This window comes from Miniopterus schreibersii (genome assembly GCF_964146895.1).
Source record: "Miniopterus schreibersii genome assembly, chromosome: 9".
Classification (NCBI taxonomy): domain Eukaryota; kingdom Metazoa; phylum Chordata; class Mammalia; order Chiroptera; family Miniopteridae; genus Miniopterus; species Miniopterus schreibersii.
The window spans coordinates 7,992,802-8,016,892 of NC_138118.1; the positions used below are offsets into that span (position 1 = coordinate 7,992,802).

General features: G+C 39.2%; 1 protein-coding gene across 2 annotated transcripts in view; it reads left to right on the forward strand.

The window, feature by feature from the left end:
- Positions 1-723: 723 nt before the first annotated feature.
- BRAF (B-Raf proto-oncogene, serine/threonine kinase) overlaps positions 724-24,091 on the forward strand; it is a 117,029-nt gene continuing 93,661 nt past the window's right edge. For both annotated transcript variants that reach the window (XM_081148063.1, XM_081148062.1), the window contains exon 1: positions 724-903. In XM_081148063.1, coding sequence (XP_081004189.1) covers positions 778-903 — 126 coding nt within the window. In that variant the 5' untranslated portion in view covers positions 724-777. The remainder of the gene's footprint in view (positions 904-24,091) is intronic.

Below are 24,091 nucleotides of genomic sequence, written 5' to 3' on the forward strand. Positions count from 1 at the left end.
AAAAACGAAAAAAAAGAACCCTTCAGACTTCGATTTAGATCCACTGTGACAGGCCAGATCCTCTCCTGAGAGGGATGCCCGCCTCGTTCGCACCGTCCGGCTGCGCCCCAGGGTGTCCCTACCGAGTCCTACCGGCGGTGTCAACCCTGGGGTTTCAGGGCTTATTTTTATGACAGAGCCGCCGGCTGCACAGGAAATAGCTGAGGTAGCCCGGGCTTCCCCGGCCCTCTCGCTCCCGCCCTCCCTCATTTCAACTTCTGCTCCGCACCGCGCGGGCTGCAGCTGAGCCCCAGCTCCCGAGCCGGCTGAGGACCGACGCGAGACTCGCGGAGGAAACCGAAGCCATGGAAACCGCCGCGCGGAGGAAACCGCCGAGCGCCGCCGGGCAGCGCGCGAAGGCAGCCTCCCCCGGCGCGGGCGCCAGGGCGCTCCTCGGGTTACGTCACGCACCGCGGATGACGTCACGGCCGTGACACGCGGGTGACGCCGTTGCCGCGGCGACTTCTAGTGGTCTCCGCCCCCTTCCCCCGCCCCCAGCCCGGCGTCCTTCCCCCAATCCCCTCAGGCTCGGCTGCGCCGGGGCCGCGGGCCGGTTCCTGAGGTGGCCCAGCGCCCGCCCGCCCGCCGCCGCCGCCGCCGCCGCGCCGCCTGGCCGTCGCCGCCCGCCGCCGGCCGCCCGCCGCCCCCCGGCCTCCGCCTCCGCTCCCCCCCGCCCTCCGCCTCCCTTCCCCCTCCCCGCCCAGCAGCGGTCGCTCGGCCCCGGCTCTCGGTTATAAGATGGCGGCGCTGAGCGGCGACGGCGGCACGGAGCAGGGCCAGGCTCTGTTCAACGGGGACATGGAGCCCGAGGCCGGCGCCGGCGCCGCGGCCTCCTCGGCTGCGGACCCGGCCATCCCCGAGGAGGTGAGTGCCGGCGCCCCCCGCACCCCTCCCGTCCCCGGTGTGGATTTGGGGGGAAAGAGGCGGCGCTGGGGGCTCTGGTGCCCTCCGCCGCCTACTCCTCCGGGCTCTGCGGGTGGGAGATGGGCATCCCCCCCTCGTCCCTCTCCGTCACGCAGCTCCTCGCTACGTAAACACACACGATGGCGGGGGGGTTCCCCGGCCGGCACCCCAGCCGGGGGGGGGGGGTTCGGGCAGCGGCGGTGGAGCAGGAGGCTCCCCGTAGGGGGCGAGACTCGGGGCTGGTCCTGGAAGGTCACGGCCGGCTGGAGGTGGCCGGCTCGCTGCTCTGAGGTGGTTTCGTTATTTCGGGTGGGGGGCGGCGGCATCCAGGTGGACGGCGTGGGCCAGGGGCCGGGGCCGGGCGCCCAGCCCGAGGTACCGTGCTGTCTAATTACTCCACGGTCGCGGGGATGATGGGCGCATCCTTCCCTCCCTCCTCTCCCTGACCGGCCCCCTTTTCCAGGCCGCTGCCCTCCCTTTTGCTTCTCTACTTTTTTTTTTTTTTTTTTGGAGATTTCTCTTCACCTGTTTTACCCAGAGGTTTACTTTTTCAAACCTCCGCCCCACCGTTTCCACCCGCCCTTCCCCCCCCCACGGCCTCAGGCCCCCGCGCTCCTCGGCGTCCCTGCCCCGTCGCCGACTGGTAACCCCCATCCCGTTCCCTGCCGCCTGACCTCAGCTTGTACTCGAGCCCATCTTTGCACTTCGCTCAGCCCTGGTCCTCCCGAGGCCCTCGGCTCCATTCCGCCGGCTCCCTGACATTGTTCTCGCCCGTTCTCCTCGCAAACCCCCTGGACGCTGGGGAGCCGCTTCCCTTCTGGATCCCGGAGCTGTCAAGATTCCATCAGGTTTCACCTGCGCTGCCCGCGCTCTGTGGCGGCTCTTCCATCTCCATTCACACCTCTCTGGGTGTTTCTACCCATTCTTTAAAAAGTAGGTTTGATCGCTTTCTTTCTGTTGTCCTTCTTTCTGTCCCAGTTTTTTTTTTTTTTTCTTGCTTTCTTTCACGTCTTGCTTTTTAGCCCTTGCTTCTCTCAGCCTTTTTTTTTTTTTTGCATTCAGTCTCTTATCACCTTGTCAAACGACTTTATTTACATTGTGTTTTTTATTACGTAAAATGTGTTACATTTAGTGTTTGGCGTTTTATTGCAGAAAGTAATACACTTCATTATACTGTACAGATGATGAGATAATATATGGTAAAACTGTGCTTTACAATGATTGATTAGATAACGTGACTTGTTCTGTTGACTTTGCTCAAAGTTCTCTTTCCGTCCTACTAGTTACATTTTGTTTCCCAGTTCTCATAACATCTCGTTCTTCTGACTGTGCAGTTCTTTTGCCTGCTTCATCATCTTTACTTTGGAAATTCATTTGCTGTGCTTGCTCTGATTAGTATAAGTTTGTTCACAGTGTTTGTTTTTTGTCCTCTTATGCCACCTCTTTCTGTGCCCGGGATGTGTTCTATACCACCATTTGATCTCTAAATTCCCTCATATTTTTCTTCTTTCTTAACAGAATTACACCATTTTCCACTTTACAGTTTGCATTTTTGCTCAGGTTGGTTTCCTCTGATATCTGTTCATTTCCCCATCTTCTTGGATTCTGAGGACAGAGCTCCTCTTCCCCCTTCCACTTACTAGTTGACTCTGTTTTCCTTGTCCCAGTTGCCATTCATTCTGCCTTGTTTCCTGGCTTTTGGTACTTAACTTGCTGAAGCTTCCTCTTGTCTTCCCCACACCTCCACATTCCTTCTTATTTATAAACAGCTTTGTTCCGTTGACATGGAAATTTATTTTTAGGATACATTGTTTTTAATGGCTAAATACTAGGGGTCACATCTGCTGTCTATTTTTTCCATGAATAGGATATGCCTTTGTCTTACCAGGCACAGGTGCCTGTAGGCTTGCTTTATTCTGTAGTGTGTGTGTGGTTTGTTGAATTGTATCTAGACGAATGGATGAATTAGTGTGTATAGGTTATGAAGTTGTAATTTTCTGATTATAACGTTTACATTGACAGTTTTGCTTCAGGGTTATTAGAACAGTTAGCAATGATATAGAGAAGGCATTTGTAAAGTAGAATCTCTGCTATCTTATTTGAAAGGGCCTGTCTGTTTGAACTCTACCCTTTGAAGATTCTGATTAGATGAACTGCTAAGGCCATTAGTTTCTGCATTTGACACACTTCTGGGCAGTTCTCATGTATCAATGCTTGAGAACCTCTAGGCTAGATGAATTTAAGTTTAAATTGCCAATAACTAGAAAGCATATTTATATCTCCTGAAACCATAAGGATACTTGAACTAATTTTAATTAGTGGCCCTGGGGTAGCTCAGTTGGTCAGAGCATCGTCCAGATATGCCAGCGTTGTGGGTTGGTTCATTGGTCAGGGCACATACAAGAAAGTCAGTGAATGCATAAATAAGTGGAACAACTAATTTTAATTAGTTAGAAGTGTTTCCCACTGCCTGCGCCCATGTTTTAATGTTTAGTAATGAATAGTAGTTTTTCCTGGCGGGGGGGCAAGGGGAGGAAGGGATAAGTGATTAAAAATGGATCTCTTTTGAGTATAAATTTCAATGTCATGGATGGTAGAATAAAATTCTCCAAGAAATAGTTTTAAATTTGAAGTTGGTATTCAGTGGAAAGTGAAATGTATTGTGGTCTTTTGAACTGTCTTCCTTATATTCACTTAAAGAGATATTTTCTAATTGCCACGTGCATGGAAAGAAATGAAAAATTGCGCTCATGTAAAATGACGTTTCAGTCAAAGATTTACCTTACCTGACAGTAAAATGTAAGTTTAAAAAGTTTCTCACGGAAGTTTCAGCTACACTAAAACATTTCTAATTATGGAGGGAAAGCACATTCATTGTTGAAAAATTAGATATAAGTACAAAAATTAAAAAAATCATCTGTAATCTTGCCATTAAAGATATTACATAAACTTTTTTTTTTTTTTAAATATATCTTTATTGATCTCAGAGAGAGGAAAGGAGAGGGAGAGAGAGATAGAAACATCAATGATGAGAGAGTCATTGATCGAGCCCACAACCCGGGCATGTGCCCTGACCAGGAATCGAACCCTGATCGCCTGGATCCTAGGTTGACGCTCAACCGCTGAGCCACGCCTGGCCGGGCTACATAATCATTTTGATGTAGTACATATATCTATACACTATTTTTATGCTTCTATAATACAGTGTATGTGGTTTTGTAATATTTTTAACTTAACAATATACCAAAATATTTTACCTGTCATTAGATACACTGCAATTTTTAACCTAAACATATTTTTTGATGTTAGATTGTTTCTAATTTTTTTTAACTCTTGTTATCAAATATCTTAAATGTAAAATTATGTTGGGAATTGAACAAATTGCATGCCCTATATTTGTAAGTATTACTTTGTAGATGCTCAAAATAGAATATTCTGGTAAATGACAGGAGCTTATTAAATATTTATCAATTGAATGTGCTTATACTTTTGGCATTAAACATTTACTTCAGACCATTTATATTCCCTTGATGTTACTTTCTATGACCATATGGTATAAGATGGGACAATATGACCATATGGTATAATAAATACATTGAAAAAATGCATTGTAACAGGGTATGGTATTTATTAACTGTTGTGCTGTGCATATGTAGAAGGGAGCGTCTTAAAATCACATTACAATGAAAACTTATTGTTTTTAAGATCTCTTATTGCCAATGTTAAGGTGTGTAGTTGTAATAATGCATTGACTAGACAGTATTCTGGGATGGAATCTCCTTTATAATGAGGTCCACTGTATTAAAACACATTTTTATGAACCAGGCAAACCAGAGTAGATTACATCAGACTTTTAATAAGTGGAAATCCCACTAAGGTATGTGCTTTTGCAGTTCTGGCTATTGCTGTTAACACTTGTCTGGATGTATTTGAAGGTGGACAAAACTCACTTCTTCTGATATCAGTCACGTATATGTGCTGGTTATTAAAGGAATTGATTGTTAGTAAACAGATAAGAAAGGAACGTTGGGACTGGGTGCTTGAATCCCCAAATGTAGAAACATAAGAGCAAACTTGATTTAGTTGTATTTGGATATAGGCCAGAAAAATTACATTAGGATAACAGGCTACCGAAGTCTGACTTTTTTTTTTTTCTTCTTTTTTCTGTTCCTTGCTTTCCTGATTATGATGAAGAATTAGGATCCCATCATAACCACTGCAAACCTATGTTCTATGAGTAGTGGGAAAGGGAGGGAAAGAATCAGGTTATATTGCTTTTTTTTTTTAAGTATTTTCTAAGACTATGATTACGTTGTTCTTCCTTTTTTCTCCAATCATAACAGTTTCTCCTTTAGAACTGCAAAAGTGCATTTTGTGTCCTTTGACATCTTGATACTAATTTAGCTGAGTAGTTAGTGAGCATTTTTTTGGTCATAACCCCCTTGTTTTATGAAATCTAGCATGTTCCTATGCTTCCTATATGTCTGCCTCAAATTGCCATTAAAATAAGCCTTTATTGTTAGTAGCCCTTACTGGACTTTGTATTCCTCTAAAGTTGAATTGTTTCAAATCCTTGACTCATTTTTTGGGTCTATTTTACCTACATTAATTATTCTGTAAAGTAGTTATAGAACTCCTGAATTCAAAATAGGCAAGCCTGTTTAGGAGCTTTTCTGGGGGTGGGGGGGATTGTTTTTTGTTTTTTTAGGTGAAACATTATAGTATTAATGTTAATACCAAATAAGAATCAGAAAGTTAGCCTAATTTGTTCCATTTCTTCCTTAAATATTTGATGGAGGAATTGGCATTCTGAGAGGTAGTTTTTATTTTTCAGTTTCTTTTGGCTACCACCCTAATTTACTGTCATACATAATTAGCATGGTAGTCAGAAGAAACTCTTAATCTAACCTCCACCCTAACATTAAGCAATTATTTTTTTCTTCCCTCTATCCTCTGAGATTATTTTGGTTTCCATGTTTTCTCATGGGCTTAAAAAATGATTATTCTTGTTCCTTCCTACATCAAGACTATGCATATAGAGAGGAAAATTGATGCCCAGTAACATTACATTCCTTTCTGGGTCTTGGGAAAGCCTCGATACAGAATATAAAAATTGCTCTGAACTCAGTTAACCTTGTATCTTCCAGAAGCTCTGGTCATGATTTTTACTTATGGATTAAAAAACAAAAAATCAGGAAATGTGTTTATAGAGTGTAAGTCTTAAATACCTGATCAGTACAGGGTCATGTGACAATTGGGAAGGTAGATAGTGTTCAGGTTTCTGTTCATGTTGTAATGAGCGTTATTTCAATTGTTTTTGGCTACCTTGCAAATTTTGAAACTGCACTTCCAGGGAGAGAGAAACATAACATTTTGGCAGTCCATTTCCAATGGTTGCTTCAAAATTAGTGTGTTTTGTTGTGTGGTTTTTTTAAAAAAAATATTCATCTCCTTGTTGTAAAAGATGCTTTAATTGTATTTAAATTGAGAAATACTTGTTTCACATTTTTTTCTTGCACTAAATAGATAACTTTTAAATTAATATCACCAGAAAAATTTGACTTTCTATTTTTAGGATGCTTTGAATTAGTCACTTATCTTTGAGTATTTTCAAACAGTTTACAATACTTCTAGGGGTTGTTCCTTCAGTGACCTAGGATTTTTAAACTGTATTTTCTACATTACTTTTCCAAAGTAAATTTCTGTTCAGGTTTATAGATGTACTGCAAAAGTTAAAGGGGATTACTAGCTTCAACTACATTGTAAATAGTTATTAGAACCTATATTTTTTGTATTGTCAACTTGGGTCTTACCCCTTTTCCTCTCGTTATAGTTTATAGTCCCACCCTGGCCAGTGTGTTCAGTGGTTAGAGCGTTGGCAGCACATCAAAGGGTCGTCACAGGTTCAATTCCCAGTCAAGGCACGTACTTGGGTTGCAGGTTCAATCCAGCCGGAGAGCATGGGGAAGGCAAGCAGTGGATGTGTCTCTCACACGGCGATGTTCCTTTCTCCCTCTCCTCTTCCCCCTCCATCCCGCCTTTCCACTCTCTCTAAAAATCAATGGAAGAGAGATCCTTGGGTGAGGATTAACCAAAAAAAAAAAAAGTTTATATTCTCTATTAGAAATCTCTCCATAGCTTGGGGGGGCTGGGGAAGAGTCTTCAGTGGGTATGATTATTTTTAAAGAGTGATTAGCATGATTTCTGGTAATGTTGTATGAAGGTAATTTAATTAACATTCATTATAAAAACATGCTATCTTTTCCATGAATACCAAACAATTTCTGCCTTTATATCTTTTTTTACTATAAAAAGATAAAGTGCTACTGTTAATTATTCCAGAATAATTCACAATTGCCTTTTTACATGTCATATAACTATTTTCTTGGGAATAGTATCAGAGAACTTTAGATAGGGAAGAGATTATGATTCAATATAATCCTTATATTCCTATTCTGCAACCACTGAAAGTGTTCATTTCTTTAGTTTTTACATGCTTCTTAAAATAGTACACATGTCTGCATGTGTCTTCTCATATTAACAGTAAGTTACATGATCTCAAGATAAGTTTTACTATACATGAGAATTTAGTTCAGTGTAACTTTTTGATAACTCTACTGCAGATGATTTTTCTACTACTGAGTTTGGCACTTAATTTAAGTCTCTATCTCTATGTACAGTAGTGCCCCTTATCTTCAGGGGATACGTTCTAAGACCCCCAGGGATTCCTGAGCTGGGGATAGTACTGAACCCTATGTATAGTATTTGTTTGGGTTGTTGTTGTTGTTGTTGTTAATCCTCATGCAAGGATATTTTTTCCATTGTCTTTTTTAAAAGAGAGAGTAGAGGGGAGGAAGGAAGGGGGAGAAGTGAGAGAGAGAAAAATCAATTTGAAAAAGACACATCGATTGATTGCCTCCCTCATGCACTCAACTAGGGCCTGGGATCTAACCTGCAACCCAGGTACATGCCCTTGACCAGGAATCAAACCCATGACGCTTTGGTGCATGGGCCAACGCTCTGACTACTGAGCAACACCCGCCAGGGCAGTATTTTTTCCCCCCGTACATACATATATTTTTACTTAAAGGAAGCACTTTACAGCTTCTCTTTGGCATATCCAAATTGCCAGCGTTACTACTTTTGTGCTTTGGGCCCATAATTAAGTAAAATAAGTGTTTCTTGAACACAAGTATTACCATACCAGTGGATTTAATAACCAAGACAGCTAGTAAGTGACTGAGTGGTGGGGAGCGCATACAGCATGGATATGCTGGAGAAAGAGATGATTCATGTCCTACCCTGGACAGAGCAGGATGGTGTGAGATTTCATCACACTATTCAGAACAGCACTCAACTTAAAACTTATGAATGGTTTATTTCTGGAATTTTCCATTTAATATTTTTGGACTGTAGTTGGGGGGAACTACTGTATGTTACCATCTTAACAGGTTAGAGAAGAAACATATGATCCACTGAATAGTTGCAAAGAGTGCTTGATAAAATTCAGCATTCATTCATCATAAAACCCAAAGCATATCAGATGTGATAAAAGGTATCTATTTTTTTTTAAATCAAGTTTCATAATTACTGTTGAAATATTGAAAGCGATCCCTCTGAGACTGGGAGAGATAAGGTCCATTAAAACTGTTTTTAGTTAAAGTTGTAGTAGTAGAGGTCCTGACCTTCACCAAGTTAAGAAAAAGAAAATTTTAAAACATAAGAATTGGAAAGGAAAAGTAAAACTGTCATTCACAGATTACATGATTGTGTATTTAGAAAATTAAAAAATATCTACAAGTTATTATAAACAACGAATTGTACAAGAAACTGTATTCTAGTAGCAGGTAAGAAGGAAAATCTGAAACTATATTTCACAATAGTGTGAAACATATGCCGTACCCGGGAATAAGTCTAAAAAATGGCCTAAGATTTCTAGAAGCCTTATTAAAATGAATTATGTAAGTCCTAATAATTCAACCAAAAGACCATGTACATGGATTGGTAGATGATATTGCATGGATATTATTCTTCCCAAATAGATTTGTATATTTAGTATAATCCCAATCTAAACCTTAGTAAGGGTTTTTTGGTTTGTTTTTTGGTTTGTTTTGGTGGAACTTAAAAACTGATTCTAAAATTCTGTGGAAAATCAATAAAGGGCTAGTGTAGCCAAGGAACTCCCAAAGAAGTCAGTATGGGAGGCCTAACTTCACCACTTATTAAGACTCATTACAATGGAATTATGACAGTCATGAGTAGTCTAGTGATGGATGGAACAGGAGAAAACTATACTTGACAGGTTACTTGATCTATGATAGATAATATGCTGGAAATTAGAAAAGAATGCCCTTTTCAGTAAATGGTACTGGAAAAATTAATTTGGACTTTTACTCCATTATGTTCACAAATTCTGGGTAGATTAAATACCTGGATGTGAAATGCAAAAATATAAAACTTTTAGAAGATTAATATGAAGATGTATTTTTATTTGGAAAGCTTTTTTAGATTAGAAAGTTAAAATTATTATGTTTCATTAAATTTAAGATATTATTCTAAGGCTCACTATTATTTCTTTTTGTATTCCTAAAGTAAAATATTGCCAGTTAACCATGATACGTTATTTTTTTAAGAAACCTCTTGGGGGACATTATTTATTTGTTTAAATATATCTTTTTTGATTTCGGAGAGAAAAAGGAAGAGGGAGAGAGAGATAGAAACATCAATGATAAGAGGGTCAGTCATTGATCGGCTACCTCCTGCACACCTCCTGCTGGGGATCGAGCCCCCAACCCTGGCATGTGCCCTGACCTGGAATTGAACCGAAATCTCCTGGATCATAGGTCGATGCTCAACCACTGAGCCACCATGGCTGGGCAACCATGATACACTATTGATTGTAAAATGCATCTCAGTTTTCACTTTTTAAAAATAGTTTAACGTCTTATAAATAATGAAATATAGTGTATTTCCTGAACTTCCTTCCATCAAAGGTGGATGCAGTTTAGGTTCCATCAGTTAGATTAATTCCCACAATTTGGAAGGCAAAAGGACAGAAAAGCTTTCTTTTTGCTGCTTTTTGGCTGGTTAGCAAAGTTGCAAGATCTGAGTGAGTAGAAGCAGCTAAGGTGTCTGGACTGAGCAATCCAGTGTTTAATTCCAGCTTCATGGGTCTGTAAAGTTAGTATTCCCAGCAGCTTTTAAGCCTCAGACTTACATTGTATCCTTTATTTTTGTAATGCAGTCGCTACTCTTGATTCCCTAGCCCTCCTATTTTGAAAAAGTGTGTTAATCCTTGTATTAAATGCTTTTCTGATTTGAAATACCTAAAAAGTTTTTTTCTTCTTTTTGCATTGGGTCCTGATTAATACATTTTTATTGGCTCAAGAAATCATTTTTTTAATTAAAAAAAATTGTGGTAAAATATACATAATAGTTGTCATTTAGACCATTCATAAGTGTACAATTCAGAGGCATTAAATACATTCAAAATGTAGAACTATCATCACTATCTATATCCAGAATGTTTTCATCATCCCCAACAAAAACTACCCATTAAAAAATAATTCCTAAGCCCAGCCAAGCGTGGCTCAGCGGTTGAGCATCGACCTAGGATCCAGGAAATGGGGTTCGATTCCTGGTCAGGGCACATGATGGGGTTGCAGGCTCGATCCCCAGCAAGGGGCGTGCAGGAGGCAGCCGATCAATGACTCATCATTGATGTTTCTCTCTCTCTCCCTCTCCCTTCCTCTCTCTCAAATCAATAAAAATATATTTTAAAAATAAAATAAAAAATAATAATTCCTTCCTTCTCCCTTCTCCAGCCCCTGGTAACCTTTGTTCTACTTTCTATCTTTATGTATTTGCCTATTCTTGGTACCTCATGTAAGTGAAATCATACAATATTTGTCATTCTGTGTCTGGCTTACTTCACTAAGCTTAATGTTTTCAAGGCCCATCTGTGTTGTGAAATATATCAGAGTAACCACCAAACTGTTTTCCCACCAGCATTCTATTTACATTCCTACCAGCAATGCATGAGGATTCCAATGTCTCCTCATCCACACCAACACTTTCTTAAAAAAAATTATAACTCTCTTAATGGGCATGAATTGGTGTCTCATTGTGAGTTTTGTGTTAGGTTATTTTTTTCTTAGTGACAGTTCCTTAATAATCTATATAGAATCTAAAATATAAATAGAATGACTGTATGATCCAACAATTCCACTCCCAAGAATATACCCAAAAGAATGAAAAGAGACTTGAATAGATACTTGTATACTACAGTGTTCATTGCAGCATTATTCACAATAGCCAAAAGTTGGAAACAACCCAAGTGCCTATCAACAGATGAACAGATTTGAAAATACAGTATATTCATACAGCGGATTGTTATTAGTCATAAAAGGAATGAAGTTCTGATACAGCATATAAAATGGGTAAGCCTTGAAAACATTGTGGTAAGTGAAATAAGCCAGACACAACAGGACAAATATTATATGATTGCACTTACATAAAGTATCAGAATAGGCAAATTCATAGAGATAGAAAGTAGAAGAAAGGTTGCCAGGTCCAGGAGGAGGGGGAATGGGAGTTATTGCTTAATATGAGACAGGTCAGAATTTAGTGTCAAATGGAACCTAGGGTCACCTCAGATAATACAGAATTTCTCCTGCAGCATGCCTGACAAATGATGAAGCATTCAGTTAAATAATCCTTACTAGTAAGGCAGCTTGTTCCTTTGCTAAATATCTTTACTGTTAATAACAGTACCTCATAACGTGCAGCTCACATATACCATCTGGAACTTCTGTCTCTAGGTTCTAACATCATCCTAGTTTAGTCCTCCGGAACAGCACAGAACAGTCTGTTTCTTCTTTTTATCTCATATCCCACTCTCTCACTATATGACAAACACACACACCTTTAGACCTTTCTTTGACACTGGTTACTTACTGTTTGCCTTCAAATGTGTCATGGTAATCCCATCCAAAACCAAAATATCTTCCCTAACTCTGGCACCTCCGTGAGCTTTTGTTTTCTGTCTGGTCACTTAATGCCTTTTCTTAGTACTTAGATCTTCTTGAAAGTCAGTTTTCCATTTCTTTTCACCCAACTGAATCTGTTCTTTCAAAGGCCGCTATGTGCCCTGAACAGTCAAGCTACCCCTTGAGCTAGAGTGTCAGTCCTGCTTTTCCAGTTGTCTTAAATATTTTACCTTATTGTCTCACTGACATCACAAAGTCAGAAAGTCCTAAACTAAATAGTTATCTTTCCCTTTGAATTACTTCTACCTCTCTTCTTGTAATATTCTCCACTTAATCATAATTTATATTTGAAACCTCAGAGCATCTCTGATTTCTCCTATTGCCTTATTTTTTCCGTGCAGTCAGTAGAGCCATTGTGATTGGGATTAGTGCCCTTATAAAAGGGCACTGGCTTGTCCCTTCATGTGAGATTACAGCTAGAAAGCACTATCTATGAACTTCAGAGTGTGTCCTTACAAGACACCAAATGTATTGGCACCTTGATCTTGGACTTCCCAGCCTCCAAAACTATGATAAACTTCTCTTGGTTATAAGCCACTCAGTTTATAGTTTGTTGTTTTTTCATTAAAAGTAGACTGAATGGACTATCACTACAGTATTCCTGATGCCCAGTATATCATGTGACACTAATATTGAGCTTTTATAAAATGTGTGTCAAGCCCGGCCGGGCGTGGCTCAGTGGTTAAGCGTCGACCTAGGATCCAGGCGATCGGAGTTCGATTCCTGGTCAGGGCACATGCCCGGGTTGCGGGCTGCAGCTAACCAGTGACTCTCATCATTGATGTTTCTATCTCTCCCTCTCCCTTCCTCTGTCTGAAATCAATAAAAGATATATTTAAAAAAAAAAAAAAAAAAAGGTTCCCCAGGTGCAGAGGAGTACATAATTCAGGATAGGTATAGGAGATGGAAGACAGAAAGATTTTCTAGAAAAGGAAGTACTTAAACTGGAATTTTAAATATTTAAGATGTATAAGACCTTTGTAAAGAAAATTAAACTTAGAGACATAAAGGTATACCTAAATAAATGGAGTTTCATACCATATACTGAGGATGGATTGGAAGTGTGAGTATGGTAAAATGCCAGTTTTTCTTAAACTGCTCAGTAGAGTTATTGAAATCCAAATCCCTATAAACTTTTACTGTGAAACTTGACAATTTGATTAACAGTTTCTATGGAATTAGAAAGAGTCAAGAATTGCCAGGATATTCTTAAAGAACAATAAGATGGGAAGACTTCTTTAATCCACCTTTTCTGTTAAAAAATTTGAATGCTTGCAATCCGTGAGGCACTACTGGGCCCCCGTTACTACCTTGGTGAATATGAGACATGACTCCCACTGAAAGATTATATTCAAATTCACGTCTAGTGATATCGAGGGTTTTTAGTAGACCACTTCCTAAAATATCAGATGAGTACCAGGACTGCCAACACACTTAATCACACTAATTTTATTATCTGGTTTTTGTTTTTAAAATTTTTCTTGGTTTTAATATTTTTTTATTTTCTTTTATTAGTTTTATAAATTTCTTTTAACACTAGGAAGCCTAGAAGTAGACAGGTTTTACTTTAAATAGATCTTTAAGATGTCAATTGGATTACAGTCTTGTTAGAAAGGGAGGGGAGGATCTGCTGAGTGATGTCCAGAGCAGTTACCTGACCTTAGCAACAAGGAGCGTGCCTTTGAGAGTCTCACAGGCATGGGTTTTGAGGCCCAGCTTGTGGGGTGTCTGAGGAGACTATAAAAAGAAAAGGGAAAGTGAATAACAAGTTGACAGGTGATACTAAATAGATAAAGGTTGCTAATGAATTTTATATGTTTATATTGGGGATAGGTGGGTGAATACATGCTACGTGGCAAAGTAATCTGGAAAGGATACATTTGCTTGGAACAATTGCTTACCGTATTAAAGAAATGAAGTTGGATCCTACCTCTTACTATGCATAAAAATCAATTCCTAGTAGATTGAAGATTAAAAAGGAAAACTCAAAGCTTTTTTAAAAACAGGGCACACTTTAATGAGCTCAAGGCAGGCAAGGATTTCTTAAGACTGAAAACACCATACAAAAATTGATACATTTGACTACATTAAAAAATACTAAATATTAATAGAAACTTCTGTTCGTTAAGACCTTCTTAAGAGGCTAAAAAGACAAGGCACAGAATAGAAGATATTTGCAATACACATGCGTTAGTTACCTATTGCTGTGTAATAATTATCCCCAAACTATGCAGCTGAAAACAGCAAACATTAATCTCACAGTTTCTGTGGGTCAGGAAATCTGAGAGCAGCTTATTGGGTGGCTCTGGCTCAGGGTCTCTCATGAGGCTAAAGTCAAGGTGTCAGCCAGGCCTACAGTTACCTCAAGGCTGTATGTACTAAGAGAGGATCTGCTTCTCTGCTCTCTTATCTGGGTGTGGTAGGCCTCAGGAGATACACTTCCTGATTTACTCACATGGGCCTCTTCACAGGGCCACCTTGCAGCATGGCTGCTGGCTTTCCCCAGAATAAAAGATCCAGAAGGAAGTAAGAGAGACTTCTTAAGATGGAAGCCACTGTCTTTTTATAACTGAATCTTAGAAATGACGAACCAACATTTCTGCTATATTCTGTTCTAACTTGCTTCTTATGAACACATTCAATAAGTCCAGCTTACGCTCAAGGGAAAGAAGTTGTACAAGGACTTAGATACCAAGAGGGTGAGGATCATTGAGGGCTATTTTAGAGGTTACCTACCACAACACATAATGAATGAATGACTGCTATGAAAAGTATACATAAAGAAGTATGAATTCCTAAGATAAAGACAGAACACCAAATAGAAGAAAAGGGAAAAAAAACAGAGCAGTCATTTGATTTAAAAAAAAAAATTTAAATAACCAATAAACATATGAAAAGATGGTTAACCTCATTAACAATTATGGGAATAGAAATTAAAACCACAAGAGACCATTTTGTATAGACTAAACTGGCAGAAATGAAACATCTGACAGTATTAAGCATTGGTGAGAATACGGAGCAGTGGGAACTCTCCCACTGCTGGTGATGGTGTAAATTGGAAAACCCACTTTGGAAAATAATAGGATGTTCTACGACCAGCAGTACCACTTCTAGGCATTACTGTAGAGCATTGGTGGTCCAGCTTGAGTGTGCTGTCAGAATCACCTGGAGGGCTTATTAAAACAAACTGCTGGGACCCACCCCTAGAGTTTCTGATTCAGTGGGAATGGGGTGGAGCTTGGTAGTTTGTGTTTCTAACAAGTTTCCAGGTGGTGCTGGTCAAGGTGGTCCAGGAATGATACTTTGAGAATTGACCATTACTCTAGAACAGCAATTTTCAACTGGTGTGTTGCAAGAATTTTTAAAACATGCAATACCTGACTATTTAATCAGGGGCACTGACCTCTTTTCCCTTAGATTTTCAAATTAAAAAGTGACAACAGTCCAATTAAAAAACGGGCACAGGACATGTTTGGGTTTCCATTTTTTAGTCCAGTATCTTTTTTTTAATATTCCATTTAGATTTTATTTTGATCCTTTTAACCTTTTATATCTTATGTTCAGTTGTCATCCTTTGAAAGGAATGGGTTCCTACCATGAATCAAAAAATTGCTAGTGCTCCCCTTCAGCAAAGTAACTGCTTTTATTTTATGTGGTTTCATCCCATAATATTTTGTTATATGGATGGGTAGGGGGAAGGATGGAGATAGGGAGGTCTGTGCTGTACTCTAAAAGCAAACGTCTAAACCAGATAAGAACTCCATAATGTGTCATAGTTGTCCTCTGTGATCTTGCTCTTTCCTACCTGCCTACCCATATCCATCAGCAATTCTTGCTGCATACTAAATGCTGTGGCACAGTATTTCACAAAGCATATATTATGGGATACTAACCATTCAAAGTATTCTCCATAGATAGGTTCCATAGTTAACAATTTGGGAAATTATAAAAGTTCCTCACTCTTCAGTTTCTGAGTTCAGATAATGAGAGGATACTGTGTTATCTGAATTTTAATTTGCTTTTTGCCTTTTACATATCAAGGGATTCATCTAAAAAGTATCCGAATCAATTTGGTGAGCAAGAGATACCTGTACTATAACCCCCTCTTGGGATTTCATAATTGGGCATTGGTATATTAAAGATTGAGAAGAACTCTAGGTAAAGAAACTTACTTTTGTTTAAATTAGAATTTTCTAAACTTCCTTGACTATGAAACAATGCTTATGTGTAGTATGTGTTAACATACTGTGAAACATTTAAGGAAATGCTGTTCTGATACCAAACTTGTGTTTCCCAGGAATGCATTGGCTTAGAATGCTCTCTTCCTCCCCACTAACAACTCCCTCCACCCTTACCTTTGGTGGTTTCTGAATGAGGAGCCTGTCCCATTGGGAGGCTTCTGGAAATGTTTTGATTGTCGCAATGACTGAGGGATGCTGTTTGGCATTTAATGCCCACAGACCAAGGAACACAGTGCACCTAGAGTCTTGCACAGCAAAAGAATTGCCCCACCCCAAATTCCATTTATATCCTTCGAGGACACTGTACTGAACTTGTACCAGCCTTTAAAAAGTTCTGGTTGTCTTTCCAAGAAGCTTTCTCTAACTACTTTTCCTCTCCTTCCGCCCTCTTCCCCACCTTGGTCATACCTACTTGGTGGTCTTACAACATTTTATGCACATACTGATTATTTGAACTGACCACATTGTAGTATAGTTAATTATGCACCACCACCTTACTGTGAGCTCAGATCTTTGAGGGCAGAGACATTCACATGGTAGGAATTTGGTAAATTTGGCTGAATAAAAGCATATCTGTCATTACATATTTTAAAAACAGTTGCTTTTAGCACAGTTTACAATAGCTGAGATCTGGAAACAGCCCAAGTGCCCATCAGTAGATGAGTGGATAAAAAAGCTGTGGGACATTTACTCCATGGAATACTTTGCAGCTGTGAAGAAGGATCTCTTACTCTTTGGGACAGTATGGAGGTACCTGGAGAGTATTATACTAAGCAAAATAAGCCAGGCAGAGAAAGACAAACATTACATGATTTTGCTTATACGTGGAATCTAAAGAACTTAATAAACTGATGAACAGAATAGATTCAATGGCATGGAAGCATAGACCAGATCAACAAATGTCAGAGAGTTGGAGGCTGGTGGGTGGGTGGAGGGGGAGAGAGTAACCAAAGAATTTACACGCATATATGCACAACCCAAGGACACGGACAATGGTGGGGAGGGGGGTGGGATGGGGTGGAGTGGAGTGGGTCATTGGGGAGAAAAAGGGACAACTGTAATATTTTAAATAAAAATAAAATTTAAAAAAATAAAATGCAAGATTAAAAAAAGGAAAATAAATAAAAACAGTTGCTTTTGAACATATAGAGATCACTTATTGATACACAAAAATGTTTTACAGGAGAATGTGCCACTTAATTTTATAATTTTTCAAGATAATGTTTTAGTTCATTTATTGAGTATTTTAGTTTATTAATTATGTACTTTGTGCCAGACACTGAGGATCCCATTTGGTTCTCAGATCTACTCTGTGTAGTTTGTATCATTCAAATTCTAGGGATATGTCAAGCTAACTCTGTTCTATAGATGAAGAAACTACACTTAGGGGTTAAGTAACTTGCCCAAGGTTACAGAGCTAATAAGTGACAGAGTTGGAGTTCTGACTTTAAAGCCTGTGTTCTTAACTACTGTGCTGTACCATAAATCTTCACAAGAGCCCTACAAAATTCCATTTTGTAGATGATGAAGTAGGTTTAGAAAGTTATGCAACTGGCACACTGCTTAAGTGAAAGATCTGGATTTCAGACCCAGACATTATGACTCTGGAGGCCATCCTCTTGACCACCATGTGATCAGAGCCTCCCCATGTCCTGTTGTATAATGTGCAGCTACTGTTTTCATGAGGTTGTTAATTGCAATTGACAGCTCATGTTGTTCTCTTTATACCTTTGATACCTTCAGTGGTTTCCTACTGATGGTTTTAAATCTGGATTATTAGCTTGAATCTGTTTACTACCTTGAGCTGTGCTTGTCCTAGAGAATGAAGCGTTTCTTTACTAGGTTTTTTTCTTTCAGCTAGCATTATAAATTTTTATAAACTCCACATATATTAGGGTACCGATACCTCTTTTTAGCTTTTGTTTTTTGAATCTGTAGTCTCCAGACTTTAAAAAGTTTTGTACTCGATCAGGAAAAGTTTGAACTTATGGCCCTTACTAAATGTCTGTTTTATTTCTAAATTATTTATGTATTACTGTACAGAATGAAACAAGAGTGGTGATGGCTTTGTCTTTAGCTCATATCTCAGGCCATACATACTTATGGGCAAGGTTCATCATTAACAGTAATGGATACAAATTCATATGTATTTTGTAAAATATGTCTTTATTGACTTCAGAAAGAGGAAGAGAGAGAGAGAGAGAGAGAGAAACATCAATGATCAGAGAGCCATTGATCGGCTGCCTCCTGCATGCCCCCCTACTGGGAATTGAGCTGGAAACCCAGGCAGGCATGTACCCTGACAGGGAATTGAACAGTGATCTCCTGGATCATAGGTCAATGCTCAACCTCTGAGCCACACCAGCCGGGCACAAAACCATATTTTGAATAATCTGGATAATTTTTTTAAATTAGCCAGTTTCTTGTCGGGTATGATTAGGCCAGCATTTCTCATCCTGGGCACTGTGACATTTTGTCCTGGATAATTTTGGTTGTGTGCACTGCAGGATGTTTGCCAGCATCCCTGGCCTCCACTGATGCCAATAGTACACTCCCCTCAATTGTGACAATCAAAAATGTCTCCAGATGCTGCCAAATGTCTCCTGGGGGCAGAATTACCTGTGGTTGATAACCACTGGAATAGATCATTGTTGTAATTTTTTTTTTAAATCCTCACCCAAGGATATTTTTTCCATTGATTTTTAGAGAGAGTGGAAGGGAGGGTGCAAGGGAAGAGAGAAGGGAGAGAGAGAGAAGCATCGATGTGAGAGAGAGAGAGACATTGATTCATTGCCTCCCGCATTCCCTCCAACCGGAGTGGGGATCAAACCTGCAACCCAGGTATGTGCCCTTGGCCAGAATCGAACCCATGACCCTCCAGTGCACTGGATGATACTCTAAGCACTGAGCCATGCTCACCAGGACCAGATCATTGTTTTCATCCTGTATTGTGGCTGACAAATAGCTTGTACTGGGAGTAGGCAAAGTATCAGCTTTGATACTCTTTTCCTATCAGCAGTAGTGTTATCTTCAATATATGGTTTGAAATTTGTAGGAATTCTTTGTAAGCCACTTGTCTGTTTTGAAAAGTTTATTTAAAACTAGATAATATAATCCATACATTTACTTAACTCAGTATTTGTAAGCTGTAGTATGTCACAATAAAATGAACGTGCAGAAAGAGTGAGAACCCCACTGTCAAGGGCTCTGCAGTGTGCAGTGTCTAGTCTTCAGTATACCTTTTGACCATATGTGACATATCTATCTGATATGAACCCTAGGTGAGGGTGCCTCTGTAAATATTCAGTATGAAAAATTGGAATTTTTCTTAATGTTCTAGATTAATACAGTACTAAATAATGTAGTCTGCCTACAACCCCAATAAAGAGTCTCCTGTGTGCCCTCATAGGTGTGTGGAGACCTATTTTGTAAACCACGGGTTTGGCCATCACATTGTAACCTACTGTTCAGTTTTCAGCATTGCAACCATAGTACTCAAAGGGGAAAGTAACTTCTCTTACTTCCACTTAACCAATTGATCAGGTTAACTAGTACTGCCCATTAAAAATATATATATTTGCTGTCAATTTAGGTGTGGGTCACATTTAAAGGAAGATCCCTGGCCATATATCAGAGATTGGAGAATGAATGCTTATTTTACAATTTTAAGTTAAATGTTTAAGGTTTTACCATTGCTTAAGATTCCCTGATTTAACTGAACTTTTCAGTTAACCAACCACCAAACTTTATTACATTGAATAAAGGGGCTTCTTTTGCACCCACTTTAGTTTAAAGTTGTGATGATTTAATTTGTGGAGTTGGGATTACAGTTTCTCTCAGCACCCCAGTTCTCTAACCACCTAAACTAATAGCTGAATTATTATACAAAAAGTCTTCAAACTTCCTCTTTTAGAATGGCCACTTATGTTCTCAGAACTCAGCTTCCTCCTTGCTACCTTACAGAGTTATTATGAGAGGGCATTAAATATATCAATAGTAATTCAGACACTCATTACTTCTTGTCTATAATTGTAGCATGCTTTTAATGGGACTCTCACATCCTAAAATAAATGTCTAATCAGATCAAAAACTATAACTATAAGAACTACACTTTTTAAAAATTTGTGTATGTGCTGGCTTAGATGTGGTTTCTGTAATCAGGAGATGTACAGTAAACAAATTATCAAAAAATACATATATATACACACAAATCCTGAATTGTGATTATGTGCCCAAAGAAAAAATATAGGGTGCAGTTTAATGATTAATATAGATTGGGAGGAGGGTGATCAGGAAAGGCCTCTGAGGAAGTGAGATACAAAGATCTCTTCTTCTATCTGAAGAAGCTATGCTACTTTGGAAGAAGTGCTAGGCAGTGTTTTCCAGGAAGAAGGAATAACATGTGAAGGCTTTGTGGTTGAATTTAAGGGATAGAATAGAGTCTGATGAGGCAGGAGGTAGGCAGGAGAAAAAATGTATTCTGTGCTAAGTTTAGGGTTGTTGTTTTTTTCAGTCATTGGGGAGCCATAAAGGGTTTAAACAAGGAGAGTGAAGTTGTCAGATTTGTGTTTGGGGCATTTTACTCTGACTGTGGAGAAAGGGTGAGAGAGGAATGGGTGTAGGGCAAAAGAAGTAGGGAAACCAGTTAGTATACCTTTGTAAGTAGTAGTTCAGGGACAAAGGATAATAGTATAGACTAGAGTAATGACAGTAAACAAGGTAACATGTGAAACAATTATCTTGTTAAAACTATTATACTAACCTGTGAAGTATGAGCACAATAGGATTTGAAGTAAATTTATCCAAGCCCAATGTGTAAATGGTGTGGTGTAAGGAATTGAAACCATGGATTTTCAATTTGGCCCTTATCTTTAAAATAAAAGCCAAGCTCCACTGAAGGTTTTTCAGCCTACCTGTATTATCTTTACCTCCTCATAATCTCTTATTTACCTATGCTGTAGCCAAACTAAACTATTGCAGTAGTTATTGTGAACATACCTTGATGCCACTGATGATTGTTTACTATGGCTGAAATACTCTTACTCCCACATACTTAACAAAATTCTAACCATCCTTTGGGATCGTGTAGGTAAAATAAGAAGCCTTCCAAATTTGCCTACAAACACGTATTGTCCATTTTACCCCCTTTTAAGCAGAATAGTTTCTTTGCATTAGAGTATGTTAATGTAGCAGATATTAATGTGATGACTATGTGCTGGGCACTGTGTGTAGACATTGCGGATATATTTATGTACAAGAATAGACACAGCCACAGTCACTATGGAACCTGTAGTCTAGAGAGAATACAGATCTTGACAGAATCTGTGCACACAAATGTGTAATTATAAATTTTGAGAAGTGATATGAAAAAATAGTAAAGGATGCCTGTGGGTTCTTGAGGCCCTTTGGAGGGTCTTTGAGGCCAAAACTATTTTTAGTACTATCTGGAGTATAGGGAAATTGGCATCTTATCAGCATGTGTATGGACACCATAGGATTAAAGTGCTGATAGGACTGATCATTTCTGCAGCCTATTGGGAAAGTATATGTTAATATCTAGTAAAAACATTAAAAGCTATGTGTGTGTGTATATGTGTCCATCCTTTGATCCAACAGTTGCCCTTTTGGGAATCTATCCTATAGAAATAAAAGTCCTGGTAAATGTATAACTACACTCGACCTTGGGTTAACAATGAGATCAAGGAAGAAATCAAAAGATACCTTGAAAGAAATGAAAATGAAACACAGCAACCCCAAATCTATGTGACACAGCGAAAGCAGTCCTTAGAGGAACTTGAAAAAGAACAACAAACAAAGCCCAAAGTGAGTAGAAGGAAGGAAATAATAAATATCAGAGCAGAAATAAACCAAATCGAGTCTAAAAAAAATACAAAAGATCAATGAAACCAAGAGCTGGTTCTTTGAAAAAATAAAATTGAAAAACCTTTTAACCAGACTCATCAAGAACAAAAGAGAGAGGACCCAAATAGATAAAATTAGAAATGGAAGTGGAGAAATAGCAGTTGACACCAAAGAAATACAAAGGTTTATTAGAAAGTACTCTGAACAACTATATGCCAACAAATTGGACAATCTGGACAAAATGGATAAATTTCTAGAAATACAATCTTCCAGAACTGAATCAGAGAATCTGAATAGACAAATTACAACTAGTGAAACTGAAGCAGTAATAAAAAAAATTCCTAACAAGCAAAATTCCTGCATCAGATGGCTTCTCAGGTGAATTTTACCAAACATTTGAAGAAGAACTAACACCTGTCCTCCTCAGACTACTACAAAAAGTTCAAGAGGAGGGAAGACTCCCAAGCTCATTTTATGAGGCCAGCATTATCTTAATTTCAAAACCTGATAAAGGCACTACAAAAAAAGATAGGCCAATATCCGTGATGAACATAGATGCTGATATCCTCAACAAAATATTAGCAATACATTTAAAAAGTCACACATCATGATCAAGTGGAATTTATTCCAGGGATGCAAAGTTGGTACAATATCCACAAATCAGTAAGCGTGATATACATCACATAAACAAAATAAAGGATAAAAACCACATGAGCATATCAATAGATGCAGAAAATCCAGCACCCATTTATGATAAAAACTCTTGGTAAAGTGGGAATAGAGGGAACATACCTCAACATCATAAAGGCCATATATGACAAACCCACAGCCAAAATCATACCTACGGGCAAAAACTACAAGTGTTTCCTTTCAGACTGGGGTGTTCGCTTTTGCCACTCTTGTTCAGCATGTTGCTGCGGGTCCTGGCCATAGCAGTCAGACAGGAGGAAGAGGTGAAAGGCATCCAGGTTGGAAACGGGTGCTGGAAAGGAAGAAGTGGAGCAATCACTGTTTGCAGATGACATAATACTGTATGTAGAGAACCCTAGGGATTCCACCAAAAAACTGGAACTTATAAATATCAGTGAATTCAGTAAAGTGGCAAGATACAGGGTAAATATATATCCAGAAATCAGTTGCATTTTTATACACCAATAGTGAACTATCAGAAAGGGAAACTAAGAGAATAATCCCTCTTTGTTCATGGATAGGAAGAATTAACATCATTGGGATGTCCATGCCACCCAAGCAATCTATAGATTCAGTGCAATTTCTATTGAGATACCAGTGGCATATTTCATAGAACTAGAACTACAACAAATATTCCAAAAGTTTTTATGGAACCACAGGAGACCCTGAATAGCTACGGCAATCTTGAGAAAGAACAGGTTTGGAGGAATCACGCTACCTGATGTCACACTATACTACAAAGCCATGGTGATTGAAACAGCATGGTACTGGTATGAAAACAGACATATATATATATCAATGAAACAGAACAAAGAGCCCAGAAATAAATCCATGCCTCTATGGTCAATTGTTAGACAAGTGAGGCAGGAACATACAGTGGGGTGAAAATAAATCTATTCAGTGAATGGTATTGGGAAAATTGGACAGATACATGCAGAGAGAGGAGACTGGATCACCTTGCACCATACATGAGAATAAGCTCAGAATGGATTATACTTAAATGTTGAAACCATGAGGATCCTAGAAGAAAACAAAGGCAGTAAAATCTTGGACATTTCTCAAAGCAATATTTTTTCTGATATATCTCTTCGGACAAGGGAGTTGGGGGAAAGAATAGTAAGTGGGACTGCATCAAGCTGAAAGGTTTTTTGCACAGCAAGGGAAACTGTTAGCAGGATGAAAGGGCAACCCACTAAATGGGAGAACATATTCACTGGTGCATCTGATAAGGGGGTTAATACCCCAAATTTATAAAGAACTTATAAAATTCAACACCAAAAAAAAAAAAGTCCAATTAAAGAATGGGCA